The sequence below is a fragment of the Nilaparvata lugens genome, chromosome 10 (assembly GCF_014356525.2).
Source record: "Nilaparvata lugens isolate BPH chromosome 10, ASM1435652v1, whole genome shotgun sequence".
Taxonomy (NCBI): Eukaryota; Metazoa; Arthropoda; class Insecta; order Hemiptera; family Delphacidae; genus Nilaparvata; species Nilaparvata lugens.
In genome coordinates, this window is record NC_052513.1 from 1,821,428 (window position 1) to 1,842,387 (window position 20,960).

The 20,960-nt window shown below is 34.0% G+C and overlaps 4 protein-coding genes across 7 annotated transcripts in view; 2 read left to right on the top strand and 2 right to left on the bottom strand.

Annotated features, from left to right (window-relative positions):
* Positions 1–3,555, top strand: part of LOC111064300 — a 30,154-nt gene extending 26,599 nt beyond the window's left edge. Inside the window, exons 13-16 of one of the 2 annotated variants that reach the window (XM_039436062.1) lie at positions 331–468; positions 822–1,125; positions 1,546–1,649; positions 2,889–3,555. In XM_039436062.1, coding sequence (XP_039291996.1) covers positions 331–468; positions 822–1,125; positions 1,546–1,649; positions 2,889–3,176 — 834 coding nt within the window. In that variant the 3' untranslated portion in view covers positions 3,177–3,555. The remainder of the gene's footprint in view (positions 1–330; positions 469–821; positions 1,126–1,545; positions 1,650–2,888) is intronic. The other variant, XM_039436063.1, reaches the window with a different exon arrangement.
* Positions 3,556–4,493: 938 nt separating this feature from the next.
* Positions 4,494–10,850, bottom strand: LOC111064307 (tRNA (guanine-N(7)-)-methyltransferase). Its single transcript, XM_022352017.2, has 6 exons — positions 10,612–10,850; positions 9,448–9,578; positions 8,223–8,407; positions 7,507–7,620; positions 6,281–6,382; positions 4,494–4,690 (listed from the first exon to the last, which is right to left on the bottom strand). Exons 1-6 carry the CDS (start codon positions 10,692–10,694, stop codon positions 4,565–4,567), a joined length of 741 nt encoding a protein of 246 aa, XP_022207709.1. The 5' UTR covers positions 10,695–10,850; the 3' UTR covers positions 4,494–4,564.
* A 211-nt stretch (positions 10,851–11,061) lies between these two features.
* LOC111064299 (V-type proton ATPase 21 kDa proteolipid subunit) lies at positions 11,062–13,470 on the top strand. Its single transcript, XM_022352010.2, has one exon. The coding sequence runs from the start codon at positions 11,220–11,222 to the stop codon at positions 11,838–11,840; it is 621 nt and encodes a 206-aa protein (XP_022207702.1). The 5' UTR covers positions 11,062–11,219; the 3' UTR covers positions 11,841–13,470.
* Positions 13,471–15,933: 2,463 nt separating this feature from the next.
* The window catches only part of LOC111064306 (secretin receptor), a 169,742-nt gene continuing 164,715 nt past the window's right edge, over positions 15,934–20,960 (bottom strand). For all 3 annotated transcript variants that reach the window (XM_039436091.1, XM_039436089.1, XM_039436090.1), the window contains 2 exons: positions 19,040–19,140; positions 15,934–16,248 (listed from right to left, as the gene is read on the bottom strand). In XM_039436091.1, the coding sequence (XP_039292025.1) occupies positions 16,138–16,248; positions 19,040–19,140 (212 nt within the window). In that variant the 3' untranslated portion in view covers positions 15,934–16,137. The remainder of the gene's footprint in view (positions 16,249–19,039; positions 19,141–20,960) is intronic.

A 20,960-nucleotide genomic window follows, 5' to 3' on the forward strand; every position in this document is an offset into this window, starting at 1 on the left:
AATGTTCCAATTAATGGTGATTTGAGTGTGATATTTTTGGTTTTTATTCTGTTTTTAACCGTCAAAATTTTAAATTCTTAGTTTTCGTTGTTTTTTAGTGAAAATGAACTAAATTTTAGGAAAGTGAAACCATAACCCTATTTCGGACATTTAAAATGTTATCTAAATTTAGGAAAGAAATAGTACAAGGAGTATCCTTAGTTTTTCTCTCCCAATCAGTGCTACTTTGTAAAAATTATAAATAAAAAATAAAATAAATAAATACTCTACAAATCGTTGAAGAAATGAATTAACTATCACATTGAATTGATTTTTATTTTTCGATTTCAGGATGATCTGAATTTGCTTGGCTCTCTGTTAGAAGCAATTCAAGTGGAAGATTTGGAAAAAATGCGCTTCAACTTCAATGAACCATGGGTTTTGGAAACGTTGTCTCATTTCTCATCATTTCCTCCTGAAGAAAAAACTGTAAGTTATTCAGTAAGATTGAGCAAAATGCTCAATTGTGAAATGCTCAAATGTAAATGTTCAAAATGCACAATTGTAAAGAACTCTGTAACTTTAGTTACTGTACTCTGTGGAAGGAGTGGAATCTATTAGTAATAGACACGGCAATTTATTACAATATATGTATTTAGTATTTCATGTTGACCTCTGATTTATGCCATGACCTCTTGATTCAAAAATTGGTGAATTCGTTGGAAATCAAATAAATAGGAAAGTTTAAGAGAGCAATGTCATTTTATGTATTTATTTACATCAATAAAAAATTAGAACATAAAGAAACCTCCCGTTTTAATTCCAGTTTTTTATCTTTCCAGATCACATTCCTATTGAAGAAAGTGAAAGAGCACAATGCCAAGGTGATAAGCGAGAAACAGATTGGACCAGAGGTGCTGATTTCATTGAAGGGACTAATTTGTCACATGAGTAGGGAAGATAGAAGGGCACTGTTGGCTAAACCACAAGAAACGAAACTGGCAACCGCAGTTTTGGGTCAGATTGATAACTGCTCCTCGGAATGTCTCACGGATTTGGCTGAGTTTGCTAAAAACTCATTGAACCTGGGAGATCCCAAAACGTACATAGCTGAGGATATTCTGTCACTTGGAGTTATTGCTGCCGGTGAGAATTCTACTGAATAGTTTTTTCTCTCTCAAATAATTATAATTGAAGAAATTAATGTTCTCAAAAAATTGGTTCTATTCGAGAAGTTAATGATTCAATACATTATCGTCATCTTTATAACAAAGAATTGACAACTTGAATTTCATGATTTGTTATTTAAACATCATCATTATCTTTATAATTATGAATTATTTCATGATCTGTTTGGATCTTATTATTCCAGGTACTACCCTAGAGGCTATCACTGTTGTACGTTTTGAGATAAGAATTATTTCGAAGTTTAGAACTATAATGAATATTCAGTTTTGAAATGGTAGATCACACATACTATTTCACATGATAGTAGTTCTCAATTTCTCTAATTTGTTTGAGATTTATTCATAACGTTTTATTCTCATCGATTTTCTTGAACTGCAGGTCTGAATACTGAGGATTGGAAAAATTTGTTGGATCATGAGATCTCAGCTATTTCAGAACTCCATCCTTCAGCAGTGAAATGTATGTCCAAGGAGAAACTAGAGGTGAGCCAATATTATAATTTCAACTTTTTTTAGTTTCTTTTTAAATGTTTTATTTGTGCATTTAGGGTTGAAACTTTTCCCTGAGGGGAGTCTCAACCTACCTATTTATAGAATAGCTCATAGACATTTTTTTAGAGAAGCAGCTAGTACAACCACATAGTAATTTTAACAAACTGCAGTCCTGTGCTCAAATACCAAGTGAAATAGTCAATATTCAACAATCCTTTTATTTTAATACTTACAGGAGAAATCAACCCAATAATTTCACATTGATGTCATTTACTCTGCACAATTCCTTCGACTATAGTCTATCCATTTAAGGTCTCTTCACATTTAGCTACGCTACGCTGAAATGCGTCCCATCTTCCAATGTTGAATCCACGCTACCAATCTGTCCCGTTGACATAAGCGAAGCGTAGCTTTCAATATTTATTTATTTCATTGGCAATTACAGATCATAATTATAATAAATATAATATGATTGGGAGAAGACAACAGGCACAGCCCAAAACTGTCTTCTCCCAAATTTTTACAAATAAAAGTTTCAAAAAAGAATAAGGTTAAGATTTCACTTTCACTTCAAAAAGTCCAATTTCCACTTCAAAACTAATGACTAAAAACAAAAATATTCCACTCAAATCTCTACAAATTTGAAATTTTTGAGTAATTTTGCAAAATTTTGAGCCAGAAAAGAAACACAACTTTACTATTGAAAGTAAGGTGAAGTCACCAAATATTGAAAGAAAGGACAGCTACATCTTTCGAAGACATATTTCAGCGTATCGTAGATAAGTGTGAAGAGACCCTTACAATCGATTTAATAAATATAATATAGTGGGATAAAAAAAGAGACTATCAGTCAAAAAGTCTTTATATGGGATCGGATATACACGTTGATATCTCTTTTTTCAAGTTCATTTAATTTTTTTCTATTCTCTTCATTAGTTTTTGCTATCAGGTAACCGCTATCCAGGATTTTTTATTCAGTTTTTTGTCTTTTGAGTTAATTCTATAATATCTTATTTCTATGCTGAAGAGAATAGCGCAAAAAAGAGAGAAATGGGAAAGGAAGAATCATGTATAGACCTGCCGAAGGGCAGAATTCTGATGATGATTTATTGTTTCTCAATGTTTTTATTTGAGTTATTAATTTCAAGTGTATTATTGAGTTGTTCATTTCAAGTGTATTATTGAGTTCAGTTTGAGTTATTTCAAGTTTATTTAAACGTTCGATTACAGATAATACCAGATGATATTTTCCATTTGATTCCATACAAAACGTTGAGATATTTGGAGAGTGCAAAGTATTCTGATCTGAAAGACAATCAAAAGACAACGCTTACTAAAATACTCAACGAAACTAACACATGGGAGGAGAAACTATTGTCTAGGAGCAGTGGAGATGGCTCCGATTTGGATCCATCTCTTCGGGAAGCCAGCTACTCAACTATTTATATCGCTATCCTTCTATTGATTTTCATTCTAGTGTGCGTTTACATTTTCTGTAGGATGAGGTCATCACGGTGAAGTACAACTTCCATTTCTCAATTTCAAATTGAATTTCTAGAAATATTTCAGTTTTGAGTAAGCTGAATCCAAGAAACATTCCAATTCTAGAAATAGTTCAATTTTAGAGTAATATAAACGCAGTATTTTACAATTAGCTAAAGTTTGGAAGCTTTAATGTGTTTTGTGAAGAGGCAGGTAGGCTTTATGTATAGAAGCTTTAGGCTACATAGAGATGTCAGAGTATTTTATTAATCAAGTTTGTTTGTATAGATTGTACAATTTTATCTTAGTAGAATGATTTCAGCAATCATTTTGCGAATCTAAAAAAAGTGTTCAAGTTTGTTGGAGAATAGAGTCTGAAAGATATATTTGAATAAAATGTTATTTATTTTCTCAGGAATTTCATTCTTCCAGAACAATTCATCACAGTGTCTTGTCGGGAATAGAAGTCATGTCATGAAAATTATATTATCACTGTAGGCTCAGGAATTTCATTCTTCCAGAACAATTCATCACAGTGTCTTGTCGGGAATAGAAGTCATGAAAATTATATTATCACTGTAGGCCATCCAGAAACGTTCATTGATTCTGATATGTGGAAATCCATCTTTATAATTTGCTAAAATTAATACTATGGATAGACACTATCAGTCACTGGTAGATGAAATACATTACTTCAAAACATAGAAAATATATGATTTGACATAGAAAATTCAATTTATCTTTTTTCAAATAAATTGAATTTTCTGTTTTGAACCAATTTATAAAATCTATCAGCAACTGAATACTTTCACGTCAGGGATTTATCTGTCATTGAATATGAGACTGGCTGAACTGCGGGGTACGTTAATTTTAGTTTCATGATAGAATATTCAAATTACAAATAATTCTTTTCATGGATCTCTATAAATTATTCATTGCTTTCTCTTTTTTGAAGAACTCTATATGAGGTTTTCATAATCGTTCATTATTTTTGAATCCTAGTCGTTGCCAAGGACTGGGATCTCCAAATAGGCAGTGTGAACTTCTGTCACTTACTATATCCCATGGTATAGGGAATTTATGTCGCAACTTTTACTGTTATCTCAAGCCGATTACTGTCGATTATTGTCAATTTTTACTGTTTTGTTAGGGCGAAAGTGTATGAACGGCACAATTTGAGAGACTACCAGTGTCACACAGCTGCAAGGGAAAGAACTACGTGAACTATCGGCTTGGGATAACAGTAAAAGTTGCGACATAAACGCCCTATACCATGGGATATCTACGTATGCTATCGTTTCTCTATGATATTAATGAGATAACAAAATATGGAAGGAAATAGAACAACTGTTATTGGTTTTTAACAATTTTAATTATAAAAATGCTTGATTTAATACAACATAACAGTTATTCACATTTCTTTGTCAACTTGGTTTGTAAGTATCCGCAATTCTTCTGAAGCAAGCTAGAAATTTACTGCCATTATTCCTAGATACTTTTTGTCCCTCTTCCGAGGAATCGAGCAGCTTTGAAACAACTGGATCATCATCCTGTGAAACGACAAAATGTCATTTGAAAACGCGTGAATAGTACCTAAAAATTTTGTTACCAGAAATTTGTTTTACAATTTGATTATATGGGAGGATATTGTTGAAATCTAGTTTGTTGGTTGAACATTTATTTGACGATCTTCAGAGAATTTTTTTTTCTCAAGGGAGATAAGATTTGAAAATCATACTACTGCTACAATTTATAGGGGGTTGTTCAATTTCATTCATAATCAAAGTGGATGTAATTTATAGAAATATTCACGATGGTTTTATTATTGTTCATTATTAAATTTATTAGGTTCTATTATCTTACGAAATATTAATCGATCATTAATACTAATTATTATTATATTGTTTGTAGAGTTGTTAGAATTGTTGTACAACGTACTTATATCGTATACAATATGTACTTATATAGGCTACGTACTTATATCGTTCTATATCGTACTCGTTTACAATATGTATGTATATACGTACTTATATCGTACTCATGTTGATGCTCAATGATTGATTCCCTGATAAGTTCTCATTGATAAAAATTCTTAATTCTTGAAGCCTGATTTCTAAATTACTTATTAAATCTAATAAACTATTAAATCGTTATTCATTCTATAGGTTTAATGGCCTATTAGATTTGAAAAATCTCCTACAAACCGGTGCTTAATCAGTTAATTTAAACCTTCTTAATTGGAAAAAACATGAGGTACAATCTATATGATAATCTACAAATTACATTAACAATAATTAAATATAAAGTAAGATTCCCACATATCAGTATCAGAGTCCGTGTCAGTGAAAATATTCTTCCCAAAAGTTCAAATGGGACTATTACCACTAAGCCTTGATGATCGAGTATGAATGGTCCTAAATGAACTCATGGAAATGATATACTCACTGAACCGTACACGGACTTTGATACTGATACATGGGCATACAGCTTAAGGCTCTTATTTATTCATGGGTACAATCATAAATCATATAAATATAATTGAGAAGGATTTATAGACTTGGCCCAAAACTATTCAATTCCCAAATTTTGATAATTTTGACATTTCCAAAAAATAGGTTATGTTTCTACTGTATAAAAGTTCAAGTAAAATTTTTGTCCAAAAATATATATGAGCTAGAAATTGTGAATTTAGAAAAATTAAAACACCAAATTATACTATTATATTCTTATATAACTTTAAAGTGGAAAAACACTCACATTCTTTGGTGTGACGACGCGTTTCGTGCTGGTGTTGTACATTCTAAAGCCAAACAGAAACTAAAGATCTTTAGTTATCTTTACATCCTCAACACCAACATACAATGTACAACAAGAATGTACAACACCAGCACGAAAGGCGAAAGAATGTGAGTGTTTTTTTACTTCAAAGTTATATATAGAATGATACATAGAAATATATAGTTATAATAAGAATGTAATAGTAATAGTTCCAGTGAAAACAAGATGGACAAACCAACTAAGGATCAAATGTTACACTTTTATCACTGCACATTGAATATTATGGGCATCTAAAACCTTTGCAAAAATATTGACAAAAATCAATTAAGTTATATAAATCAATTATATAGGTAGGTATTTACCATATCTTTTTCGGTAATCCTTTCAAACAGTGGGTGCTCGCTCAAATGTTTGACCATCCACTCGTTCAGATCCTGGACGTCCGTTACTGTGTATATTATTCCCTGAAAAAGTATAAAACATTTGAAAACTGATTTTTAAATGTAGGTACTGGAAAATCTTCAATTTATAAATGTATCTTATGTATCAATGTATCTGAATGTAAATTATTATAATAGGTCTATATTTTTCCCTGAAAAAGTAATAGAAAGAGATTCCAGATTCATAGTAAACACATTCAAACTAACATCATAGGTATTCATTGTGTTTCAAAAATGACTTCTCAAATATCAAGAGATTTTAAACAGAAAGATGTGAATAATTTTTCTTCGTGCATGTTAATTAATGGAGGTGCTCTACAATCTACAAGAAATTTTTTCAATGAAGAACAAATTTTCACTCGTTGGAAAGTTGAATAGGCCTACTGTAGTTAAGAAAAATCACTTGCTGCATTACATAAATAGATGATTAGACTTCGAGATGAACATTCAAGAATCATGAAAAAATTGTGTGGAATTGTTTTGATAATTCACTCGTTGGTAAGCCGGTCAACGGCCTTGAAGGCGGATGAGGAGAAATCCCAACGGCAGAGAGGGCGGATGAACCTAGGGAGTTAACCCAAATTAAATCCAGGGTAGGTTACGCTCTGAAAGCTGTAGTGGAAGCAAGTACCTAGGAGATGGCAACTCTAAAAAAAGGACCCTGGTCCTCCAGGTTGGGGGTTGGGCGCAAGGCTAACCACCTTGCCCCGGAAAACAGTATTGTTACGCAACCTCAAGATGCCTCGGAATGGGACCGGATTTAAAGGAACAAGATAGCCAACAATCGAGAAAGAATAATGGAAATATGCAAAAGCCCCCAAAAAAGACAGAGATCTTTTTCTTTCCACCTGGAATGTAAGCCACGCAAGCGCTGGCTGGAGGATGTGGAGGATGATCTCCGGAAAATAGGCGTTAGGGGATGGAGACGCAAGACTGCCGACAGAGAGGAGTGGAGAGGCATTCTTGAGGAGGCCAAGGCCCTGGATGGGCTGTAGTGCCATGGAGTAAGTAAGTACTCGTTTGTAAGATGATTAGATAAGAGAGATTACTTTATGTACTTTGGTTAGTATAAAATTGATTTTTGATATGAAGATACAAGAATTATGAATAAATAGTCTATTGGCTTGAGTTAAATTTATCAAACTCACACCCTCCCGAAGGACAAAAGCGTATTCGGCCAGTAGAGTTTGGTTGATGATCCTCCATTTGAATTTCGATTTCTTGAAATGTGGATCAGGATAGAGGAAGAACATTTTCGACAGCTGAAATAAGAAACAAAAAATTAAATTTATGAGATAGAGAGGTATGTAATCTGTGTCTCGGTTTAAGAACTATCAATTACATTGTAAATATCAATCGGAGTTAGTAGTGCTGACATTGATTGCACCAATACACAGATTGAGAAGATTCCAAAGCTTTGACCTGGTTGAAAGGTTACACAAGAACAAATTTGATGAGTAGAAAATCTACAATAAGGCACGAATATTAGTTCATGTTGATTTAAACCAGAAAAGCACATCTTGCCTCTAATCTTCCTATTTTTGTGTAGTTTTAAAATTGTTTTACAGAGATTAAAGTTGATAGTGAAAAAATATCAATTAGATTGAAATAACCTCTCCAACCATGGAATGCTTAACAGGTAAAATATTAGTTCATGTTGATTTGAACCAGAAAAGCACCTCTTGTTTTTAATCTTCCTATTTTTGTGTAGTTTTAAGATTGTTTTGCAGAGATTAAAGTTAATATTGAAAAAAAATCAATTAAATTGAAATAACCTCTCCAACCATGAAATGCTCAACAGGTAAACTTCTCATATTTTTAAAATAAGGATTTTTTGAAATTTCAAAGACCTAGAATTACTTACTTGTCCTTTACGGAAGAAGTTTGGCAAATACTTCATAGCATTTGTTCTTATACAGGCTATATTCTTGTATTGTCCAGGGTTTTGGGTCCTGAGGGCAGCAATTCTATCCATAACGTAGTCTGACACTTTCACCCTGATTTCCATCCCAAGTATCAGAGTTTCAGGGAACATCGTGGATAATGTAACTGAAATCATAACGTATAGATTTAAAAGAATTAAAATTACTTACAAATTGAACACTATACTCATGCAGTTTTCTAGAACTTGAGTATTTTTCTTAAGCTAATGCTTGAACAAAATGTGAATTCGTATGGCTATTTGTTGGTGGGGAGTCCCTTGCGGGAAGGTCCCACCTCGTCTGGATGGATATATCATTTAAGCGGTGAATAACTAGTAGTTCTGTGAACAGCAGACCTCACGCAGTATTCTCATCCACAAGTACCTGATTGAAACTATAGATAGACCTTATGGAAATACAGCAATAGACTGGCTTCTCCACACATCTGTGTAATCACTTGTCAGCTGATTTATGATGAATTATTCTATAGTCTGATTTTTACTCTAATATTGGCATATAGGCTAAAGGAGGCTCCTTATTTATTATCCTTGAAATGCAAAAATTTCCAAAAAAACGTGTATATACGTCGACGCACAATTAAAAAAGGAACATACCTGTCAAATTTCATGAAAATCTATTACCGCGTTTCGCCGTAAATGCGCAACATATAAACATTAAGAGAAAAGCCAAACCGTCGACCTGAATCTTAGACCTCACTTCGCTCGGTCAATGAGCCTCAAGACTGTCATACTTCAACTGTGACCGACAGTTTAACGTGCTCATCCAATAACATGGGATTGACTTGGTCAAAAACTTTTGCTGATGAGTGGGTTTGAACCCCGGATCTCTAGGCTGCTACGCAAGCACTCTATCCACTCGCTCACGAATCACTCCTATGTTGATCTATAGGTGCGTACAGATATACGCGCCGCGAACATGAGCAATTCACTTTTAATCAGCTGACTATATCTGTATTTTTACAGATACGGTAAGATACAGATATAAAAAGCTTGGCATCAGCTGATTAAAAGTGGATTGCTCATGTTCGCGGCGCGTATATCTGTACGCACCTTATCACTCCTTTGTACAGTTACGTTTTTCATTACGGCACCTATTTAAAAATTTCAATTATTTTAGAAATCATAATAGGTAGCTTTACTAAATTACCTAATAATCCTCCATATCCGCATCCAACATCGGCAAATTCTACTTGCTTCTGTTCAGAATTTTGCTCTCCATCCTTGGAAAAAAAATCTGGATACAAGGAGCTCCAATTCATCGAATCAGGAGATACAGGACTGGAAAAATTTTTTCATTATTAACAGAACTAGCCTAAATGAATGTTATTGAAAAAATTCAATTTTTTAAACAAATACTCGGCGCCACACACTTGTAAGTGCGGACAAATGGCAACTAGCGCGAGTGTATGGATGGCCTCTATGCCCTCTTATTCTCTACAAGTGCGTACAAATGACAACGAGTACGAGGGTGTAGATGGCTGCCTTGCCAGCGCTCGTCTTTTTGTCTTCACAGCCATTTTTGTATTCACAGCTGAGTATTCACAAATGGTCACATTGCAGTGTGAATGGCAAGACCAACATGGCGATAGCAAGGCAATGGCAAGAGCAATATAATCCCTACCACTGATCTTGATGGAGCGCTCGTCTTTTGTTAACATTGCAGTGTTGATGACAAGACGAACGCGAGCCGCTTGTGTTGTGCCTATTCCACTTTCTCGCCAAGTGGCTTGTCAAGTCACCATGTTGGTCTTGCCATCCAAACTGCAATGCGACCATTAATTTGTCAATTCAATTCAATTCGTTTATTTCCACTTGGCATACAATACATGTACATATTTATATTTGATACGGTATTCAACAAAATAAGAATCACATTTTTACAAAAACAGTAGGAAGAACATATTGATTGGGTGGAATTCCCCCAGTAAGACTATGCGTCTTGTAAATGCTCAGCTGACCACTCGCCTCATCTCGACAAAAATCGGAGCAAAGACACATAAAAGCGAGCGCTGGCAAGGCAGCCATCCACACTTTCGTACTCCTCGTCATTTGTACGCACTTGTCGAGTGTGTGGATGCGGCATTAGTAATTTATTTGGCAAAATTATTAATTATCCGGCATCCGGCTAGAGTGTGGTGCATCAGCAGCTACTGTCAAGTAGCACTGGTTTAAGGAAAAGCATTTATTTAATTTATAAGACATGATGACAGTTGATAGCTTTAAAGTATTTTAAATGTTGATTCAATAAATTTTTATCAATGATTAGGATTTAATTTCAAATAGGTATAAATAATATTATGAAATAACTTACTAATCAAAACAGTGGTCAGCAATCGGATTAGAATGAGCTCGTTGTCGGTAATATTTTTTCTGTGGTAGACTTTTTGCCGTCATTTTTGTTCACGTTACTAGATATGCTGAAGGGATAAATATACAAGGGATAATTGGAATAAAATCTATTATTAAAAAAAAACGCTAATAATCTAGGTTATGTTGAGCTTTTAATTTTTAGGTTATGTACGTTCTCCTATTTCACTGCCATGCTAATCTGGTTGTTGATTTTCGTCGTGACATTTGCAGACGCGGATATTTCATGTATAGATTGAATAAAACCTGATGTTCCCGATGAAAATTCATAACTTGTCTATAGATTTAATAAAATAATACTTTTTTGTAATTTTTTGTCTGATTATAGTTTGTAAATCAATTTTAATTTTTTTTATCTGGCAGTAGAGTTGATGTTGGCATTGCTGTTTAAGTCACCTGACTACATGTGAGAATCGATCATCTGTTCATGGGTTTGGCTTGTCTGTTGGCTCGTCTACTCGTTTCAATTTGTGGCTAGTTTTTTTACAAATACAATAGTTTTTAAACTAATAAGTTTTAAAGTGATAGATTCTCTACAAAACAACCATTACGATGCATCTCCGGAATGTTTTGGCGTACACCTACGTGGGCTCCTTCACATCAGCAGTGGTGATCATATCTCTGTTCTACTTGTTTCAAGGAAAGGGAGAAACCCTAAGTATTGGATGGCTTCTCACCGAAATGTCCCCCTACATGTGGGCCAGTCTTGGAATTGGACTTTCTGTAGCTCTATCAGTGGTCGGTGCGGCCCTCGGAATACACACAACCGGAGTAAGTATCATCGGAGCTGGTGTAAAGGCTCCTAGAATCAAAACCAAAAATCTTATCTCTGTCATTTTCTGTGAAGCTGTAGCTATCTATGGATTAATCACCGCAATTGTACTTTCGGGAATGATTGAACAAATACCAGAAGATTTGTCACCTGATGCGAAAGGAGTCAACTGGATGTCTGGACACATCATTTTCTTTGCTGGCATCTGTGTAGGACTGGTCAACCTTTTCTGTGGTATTGCTGTGGGTGTAGTTGGCTCAGGAGCCGCTTTAGCTGACGCTGCAAATTCTGCTCTTTTTGTGAAAATTTTGATCATTGAGATTTTTGGTAGTGCTATTGGTCTGTTTGGACTTATCGTTGGAATCTATCTTACATCCAAGGTTAAGATGGGAGAGAAGTAATAATCTTACTGCTTTTTTAAATTTAGTTGGTACCGACATGCTGTTCCACCAAGCATATTTTTTTATTCAGGAAATGTTGTAATAATAATTGTAGAACTTCTTACATATACAAAACCATCATTAGTTTTACTTCCATGTATTAGTGAAAAACTGCCATTTCAAGAACTGCTGTTTCATTTTTTTTCGAAATAAGGACAAAACATCAGCAAGTTCTCATATATTGGAATTATTCAACTTACCTTAAGTATCATCAAGTATGTATAAGTTATCATCAATAGTCAAAGTAACATGTTAATACCAGCCATGATGTCAAACAAATCTATTCTATATCAATAGCTCTAACCCATGATAATGTTAATTGTCTAGAAACTAGAACAAATGATTACTGCGTTGACAGATCCTTTACGTTATTGTTGATATAAAATCTAGTATACAATGATGTATTTATTGCAAGTATTAGTTATATGATTTGATATGACTAGATAAACATTCCAATAATAGGAATAGGGTAATCTGTTAAATACATAAAATAAATTTCTCTATTTATAATTACGAAAGTGATGAAAACCATAAATCTATTCTATCAATTATTTCTATTCAGAAATTTATTCTATCTATGAAGTCACGGACATTGTAACTCACATTCTTGTATATTATTATTATATTGAAGTTTAAACTTGAAATGATAGCATTCTACTCTTAGAAAAACTGATTCATTGTTTGAGTGCAGCTAAGTGTTTATTACTCGACAAACTTTCCATTATTATATTATTATTGGTCGTTTCATGTCTCAGTTGATTCCTCCAAGTCGTCAATACAATTCATTTATTCATTTATTATATAAAATACTATAATCATAATACAATTATGACATTGGAGGAAAAACTGGGCTGAGCCTGTACTATTTCTCTCCAAAAATTTTGATAAAATGTTAATGTTGTCCAAAAGATAAGGTTATGTAATTACACACTGCTTCGTTACTTGATTTTCGGTCCAGGAATGATGATTTTATACTCTAAATGAATCACAGAATGTATCACAATAAATTAAAAACTTTAGAAATATTGCACTTATTTAAAAATTTTAATACAAAATCAAAAAATTAACAATGTTATTGTTTTATCAGTTGAAAAGAGTATTGGTTAGCAGGAACTGTTTATATAACCAATAGAAATTGGTATTAGATTTCAACTGAATATTTTTATTGTGTAACTGTATAAATAGACTTTATACCTACCAATTAGTAGCATATTATATTAACACATGGCATAGTAATTCCCTCAGTTCAGCCTCTGCACTGAACTATCTCTTATATTATAGTTATCAAGAACTATATTTTGTAAAACTATTCATGTAGACTCATAAATATGTAGCCCTGGTAGACTTAATTAAACATTAGTCGATGTTCATATGTATATATAATTACTTCAAAGATGGTGTGGATCTTGTACTGTAAATAATAATTATTATAATGTGAAATTGAAAAATAATTTTAATAATTGTTGATATTTAACAATATAGGCGCAAAGTATCTGTGTTGATAGAAAACTATCCATTGTGAAGAATAGTAAAATTTAGTTTGAATGGAGTTATGTTGGAATTTTAAAATAAACAGGCTGTCATGTTATAATATTGTGTTTTTTTTCAATCAAAAACATCAGGTTTTCAGTATATTAAGGCGGTTTCACACGCAATGGTGAACAAGATGCCTGCTTTAGGGAAAATTCTAACTTGTGGATTAAAAATTCTTTCCCATCCACAAATCAGGATTTTCATTGAGGCAGACCTTTGGATTTACTGTTACGTGTTGAACGTTCTAAGGTATGACAGGTATTCTAAATAATAGATTGAAATATTAGACTACTTTAATGACAGGATCGTACTATCTAGTAGGAAGGAGATAATTTACTGATATCAATTATCGATTTATTATATAGATAGTAGTGACTATAGATCAATATTATTAAACGAAAATCCAAATTAAATGCTGGAAATCCCCCGAAGACTTCTGCTACTGCAAATATTAACAACATGTTAAACAGCTAGGTGGTAATCGATGAACGCCACTATTCAAAAATTATTTGTCAGCCCGGGAAGATATATAAAAAATATTCCCGGGCTAACAAATAATATCTGTTGTCAATATTTGCAGTAGCAGAAGTCTTCGGGGTGATTTACAGCATTTAATTTGGATTTTCGTTCAATAATAATTCTTTATATTATATTTATTCATGGTTTCGACACATTAAATAATTTCCAATATTTCAAATCAGTTGTAATATTAATGAAAATTAATGTACAGTACGCACTTTGATTGGCTTCAAATTATCGAATTTATTGGAAAGTAGACATTTCTGGAATAATGTAGAGATTTTTTGTAAGAATACAAATTATTTTCAGAAATTTCGCTTGAAAACCTGGTGACTGTGTGACTTGAGTTGATCAGTGCCTTCAGCGGTTCAGAGGAGTTGCAGTTTTCAGCCTTGGCCACACTTATCATGCAGCTTTCCGATCCCACTCCGATCCGATCTCGGATGACAACAGCGCAGAATGGTTCATACCACATGTCCGTCATGTGATCTCTTCTACTACCCCTCCACTCCTCAGAAATATCGGACATGAGTCGGATCTGAACGCTGCATGACAAGTGTGGCCCCGGCTTTAAGGTGTGTGTGTCCTCATGAAGAAAGTGCAACTATATTCAGATGATTGAGAATCAATGAAAAACGTCAATATTGTCAAAGTATGCTGTTCTACCAGGATTCTCCATGATTTCAACGGATTCTCACAGCCTATATAATTATTTTCATCAGTTTACTGTTGAGATACTTCAATCATGTGTGGATATACACCTCAGTGAAAGTTGCTTCACACATCACGATGAGGGAATTGTTCTTGAATAATAATAATAATAATATCGAGTGACCTGGCTGGCTCAGGTCTGGTGTCAGAGTTTTCAGGTTGCAACTGATCAATTTTAGGGCCTCTAACATGACATAACGACTGCTTTTTAGGCGCCGTGACCGACGGCTTAACGTGTCCATCAACGTGTTCTTATTGAAATTTTGTTACAGATTATAAAGTGTACTTCGCAGTAAATATTGAAAATTACTCACTTCTTGCCGTGGAAAAATGTATAATAGATAATATATTGTCCTCATCAATAATTGAATAAGTTCCATTTCCGTTGCAAACGTGAGTCATTTTCAACATTTGTAAAATACACTTTTTAAGGTGAAATTTAATAAAATTGTCATTTAAAAAAGAATGTAGGCCTATCTCCCATTCCACTCTATTTTTGTCGCTAATTATTGTGCATTAATGAGAGTGGGAATTCATATCAACCTCATTCATGAGTAACTGCTATAGTATTATACTACATGAATGAAGTTGTTATGATTATCTACTCGCCATTAATCAGCCACAAAAAATACAGCTATGGAATAAGGAAAAGTAAAAGCATAGAACTATAGTTTCTCTGGTGAAAGGTACTATAAATAAATTGAACAACACAGAGAATATTGATAGTTGTTTCACACAATAGTGACTCATAAAAGTTTATTCTCGGACATTTTAATAAATAGCTTACATCTCTACCTTAATAGTAGCATAGAGAAAAGATAGCATAGAAGATATCCCATGGTATAGGGCATTTATGTTCCAAATTTCAATGTTAACTCAAGCCGATATAGTCCTAGTAGTTATTTCTGGTGAAGCTATGTGACGCTGGTAGTCTCTCATAAGCCAGTTACTCACACATCGATTTTTGGACGTACGATTTTTTGCCGTCCTTATAAATTCTATCAGATCATATGCTGTTTGTGAAGTTCCGTTCAATGTAGTAGAATTGATAAGGACGGCCAAAAATCGATGTGTGTGTAACTGACTTTACTGCGCCGTTCTTACACTCTTAAGGTAGGCACACACAGATCGTCATCGGACGGACGGCACGCATCGGACGATTAGATTTGATGCATTGTTTTCTATTGGAGTACACGTACCTATCCGCATCGTATAGGTATGCGCACTCCAATTGGAAACAATGCATCAAATCTAATCGTCCAATGCGTGCCGTCCGTCCGATGACGATCTGTGTGCGCCTACCTTTACTTGGTCGAAACTGTAATAATAGACAGTAATTGAATTTAGTTAACAAAACATCGGCTTCAAATTTGGAACATAAACGACCTATACCATGGTATATCTTCTATGCTATCTTTTATCTATGATATTAGCCTAATATCTACATTTACACAATTAACAAAAACCTTTGAATTTTGATTTCAGTCGGGTTGATTCAGAGTTCCTCGTATTTTTCGTGCAGAGCCATGAGCTCAATGCCGTTGCCTGCTGTCACCTTTGAATTCACAAAACTGCTCTGCTCTGTTAGCCAAGTGCTTTCAGAATGCTGAAAAAAGAAAGACATAGTTTGAGAAGACCCTTGGTAAATACTAATTTCCTCCACAATTACTAACAAAGTAGTTTTGAATCGTAGTGTACGGTACCTTCAACGGATACCCGGTTGATTTCAGTAGAATTGACTACTAATAATTTTATGTTTTTGAAAAGAAACTGAATACCGTGCGTTTTGGATAGTTTTATTCACAGAAAACTTGAGTTTCCATGTTTCAATCGCAAAGCCCATTGCATCATCGTAACTATGTATTTTAAATTGAAACTACATTTTTCAGTTTCACGCATAGGCTATCTGGGCCCTGTTGCTTGATAAAATACAATATCGGGGCACCGAGCTTCGCTCGTTTTTTTATTTATTGATAAACAGAACACAAGTCTCTAAAATAATCGTGTTTATATTTCACAGCTGGCTAAATGTCATCTTATAAACTTCGGGGATGCGATATTTTGATTTTTCACATACTCACTCACTTTTTTACTATCCACAGCTGTTTCAGCCAAGGATGAATTATCTTGAAGTTGCTTTCCATGACGAAACACTATAATTATAATAACTTTGTTGAAGTTCTGACACTGTGTTACTAGTAAATATTTGATAAAACACTTACTTTTTTTGGAGTCTTGAGGAATGCATTTCACTCCTGAAGAGGAGCTTCATCAACCTTCAGGCTGAAATGCATTCCTCAAGACTCCAAAAAAAAGTAAGTGTTTTATCATGTAACACAGTGTCAGAACTTCAACAAAGATGAATTATCCTTTTAATGTCGTTCAGCGAGTTTTCTCAAGAATGAGACCTAGTACAATCGAATTTTTATATCATAAACCTACTATGTTCCAAAATTCGTGAAAATCGTTAGAGCCGTTTTCGATATCCGTTGAACATAAATAACCAGATATAAATATAAATAACCATATAATTATAAAAATACATAAATTGCTCGCTTAATATAATAGGATACTTATATTTGAGCAATATCCTATTCTAATAGCCAGCTGACTACTAATATTATTAGTTTGTATTTTCTCATGCAATAAGTTCCTGGTATCATTTTACTTTCCTTGCCCTACCTACTACCATAGGCAAAGAAAGACTGTATTGCTATGCAAAACAAATTAAGGTACCTCAAATTCAAAGTTCTTTATACGTTTCAAGGTCCCCTGATTTTAAAAAATGTTATGCTGCGTCCAATTGACTTATCGTGATCCGAGATTTCAGAGAAGAGTAGTGAATTTAGGTTTCAATTGGATTTTTCTATTTTCAAGAAAACAAAGTGCGATTTTCCCCTTGTTATAACTCTACACAACGTATACTCTTTCCCCAACTCCTCATATTGAGTGTTATTAGTCTCCTTCAATGCCTTCAATAGTTTTAATATACCGTGAGAACTCCATAATGATGAGTCAAGAACACTGACGGAAAAGTAACCAATTTATTTTTTCAGTATTAATCATTATCAATGAACCGCTCCCATAATTGGTTAGTTGCAGAATGCTCCCTTCAGTATGCTAAAGTTATAATAATGCATATTTATTGACGTGCTTTTTTACTCCATTGGAAGGGTGACCTCAACTTTAAGGGTTTAAACGTAGTGGATCGGCGAAGGTAGCTGTGAGTGTTGAAAAATAGGCTCAATGTAGCCTATGTATTCAAATGTGTCAGGACAGAGTGGAGCGGCGAAGGTAGGGTGGAAGGTAGAAGGAAGCGGAGACATTTGGACACATGCAGTTTTCAACACTCCTAGATACGGTACCTATACTCCTCTACAGTACGGTACGGTGATGTTTTCTTGATCCATTCCGAGCTGCGATGTATTAAAGCACTTTTTTCTATGTATTTCATACGACATGCAGACAAATTATTTCAGTAAATAATCAAAATATTTTTCAACAGTCATTTTCACTGTTGAAAATGATCGCGAGCCGGTCGAAAGTACTACAGTCAGTAAGTAAAAGATTTTGATTATTTACTTGAATATCTGACTGCATGTCGTGTGAAATACATAGAAAAAAGTGTGTTAATACCTGTTATCATACACTCTACGCTCTACCTCCGTCACTCCACCATTTTTTGCCCGTAAAACAGTTATTCATTTCATTTACACATGCACAGAATCAAAACAATGATTGGGAAAGAAAGAATAGAATAGAACCGAAACTATTTCTCTCCCGAATTTAGATAGTTGATGTTGTTTTCATCTTCAAAATCACATATTGGTGGTCAAAATCCATCTATAACTACAGTTAGTTTACTACTATGTGTAGGTAGTAGTAACTATTTACTACTACCACTTCTACTGTACTAATTCTGTACTACAGCCACAGAATACATAGAGAATGGTAAGTCGGCTAGTATCCTGCCACCAAAATCCGTCATCCTGAAAGAAAATCTAGCATTTTAATAGTATAATGGTAATTTTAATTTCTAACAAGATGGTGCAGTCATGTGACGTGGTCTTAATGCACTTAAGTCTTGACGTCATGTAAAATGCATTGGTTGGATTGATACTTCCCATTATATTATGTATTCTGTTCTACAACAACTAGTTTCTGTAGGCACTAAGGAAAGAACATAGGTTCCTTCTTCTGTGATTTAGGCTTCCTATAGTCATTTTCACTCCTCTAATCGAGTAAGTATTAAATAATTTCTGAAGTATGTGAGTAATCAAAAGAGGTTGGTTATTAATTTCAAGTATATGAGCCATCAGAAGGCTTATAATTTAATTTTATATATTAATCTTGAAAATTGCGAAGGTGATATGTAAAATAATTGAAAAGCCACCTACATTCCTGTGAAGTCCATTGCTGGGAAGACTTTTCCTTGATGATGGATCAAACGGGCAACTTGTGGTTATACTTGTGACGCTTGTCTCTAGCCTGCCAAGACCTGGAATTTATATAAATTCATCATTTATTTCCATGAGGCTACTTGATAGTTCTATCATAAAAGAATCAGTGTACCCGTGTATTTTATTTGGTGACACGACGGCTAATTCATCTCATTATTTATTTATCACATTGTGTACAAATACTTTTAACATGAGGAAAGGCACAACAGGCTCATGCCCAAAACTGTCAAGATTATAAAGAAAAAATATCAAGTGTCCAAATGACTCCATAGAATTCAAACTCTCAATATTCAGAGTTTCCTGCGGGGCTTCCCACAATCCAAGCCATACGCTAATAATAAATCAGTTTATCGCATGATTTCAATGAATTCATTTGGACACCAGATATTGGGATGAATACCCGGATCCGGTCGTGTCATCAAAGATAGAAGGGTACAAAGGTAAGTTGAACAAATACCGTACATGAAGACAAATAATAGAAGGGTACTACAGTGAGGTCCACGTTATACTGGCAGTGAAGACTGGAGGGATATAGGAGGCAGTGTTGCCGATTCACCGCCTTGCCACTGCCTTCTATAGAGGATAGCTGATACATGTATAATTCTAATGTAATATTCACAGTTTATTCTTGTTTAAAAATAATAAATTATATTTCATCCATGGATAATGAATATTTTTTAATGATTAAATTATAAATTTTATAATTGAGATTATTATAGACTATAGTGAGGTCCACGTTATAATGGCAGTGGAGAAAAATAGGAGAAAAACGTTGCCTAACCTCTGCTGTCTTGTCAATGCCTTCTATAGACGGTAGCTGATACAGGCTTATTGATGTAATATAAACGGTTCATTCTCGTTTAAAATAATCAATAATTACAATTTATTAAGCGAGAAATTATATTTTTCAATAATTTAATAATGAATTTTCATAATTACGATGAAATATTTTGTTAATTAATTATTAATTCTACATTGTTAAAAGACGATCTGGCAACAGAGAAAGCGATAAAGAGATAGCACTATCTGCTTTGTAGAAAGATAGCAATACCATTGCTAATCGAACACTGCCATTATAACGTGGACCTCACTAGGCCTATAGCAGGAAACACGTGCTCCACAAGGTCTTGTGGAAACTTGACCTACTGAAGTGTTGAAGAATTTAAAAGAGACCTATAACCATCCTCGGTAAATTGGGAATCTATATGTGAAATTTCAAGCTAATCAGTCCAGTAGTTCAGATGTGATGGTGCGTCATTCGTGACAGCAATCTTAAACTGTTCAAGCTTGTCAACACACATCCAATGTTCGGATAAACACAATATCCTAAATTCAATATTTGTGCTATTAAACAACTCAATATCAGTCCCTTTATTTCTAAGGCATTCTATCCCGTACGTGTATAAGCCAATTCTTGTCTTTATTATACTAGTAGCTCTGTGAACAGTAGACCTCACGCAGATTTCTCATCCGCAAGTATCTGATGTCACTTGTTTGAAATGTTAACAAACTCAGTTCACGTTTGAATTTGTATTCCATATGATATAATTCATCCAGCTCCGTGGTAATCTTTCCATCTGAATGCCATGCAGAGTGGATTTCGCTCACAATTTTCATCAATCATTCTAAATTAATTAAAAATCAAAACAGAATTCAAAATGAAATCCGCAATATCACAGATGAGATGTTGCAGTGATCAATGATGAGGAGTTGTCAACACAGATTTCAAGAGTGTATTCGTTCAGGAGGAAGCCATCTTGAAATTGTCAAAAAGTAATTGTCAAAAAGTGATAGATGTTATTAATTGACCGAGCGAAGTGAAGTCCAAGATTTAAGTCGACGGTTTGGCATTTCATGT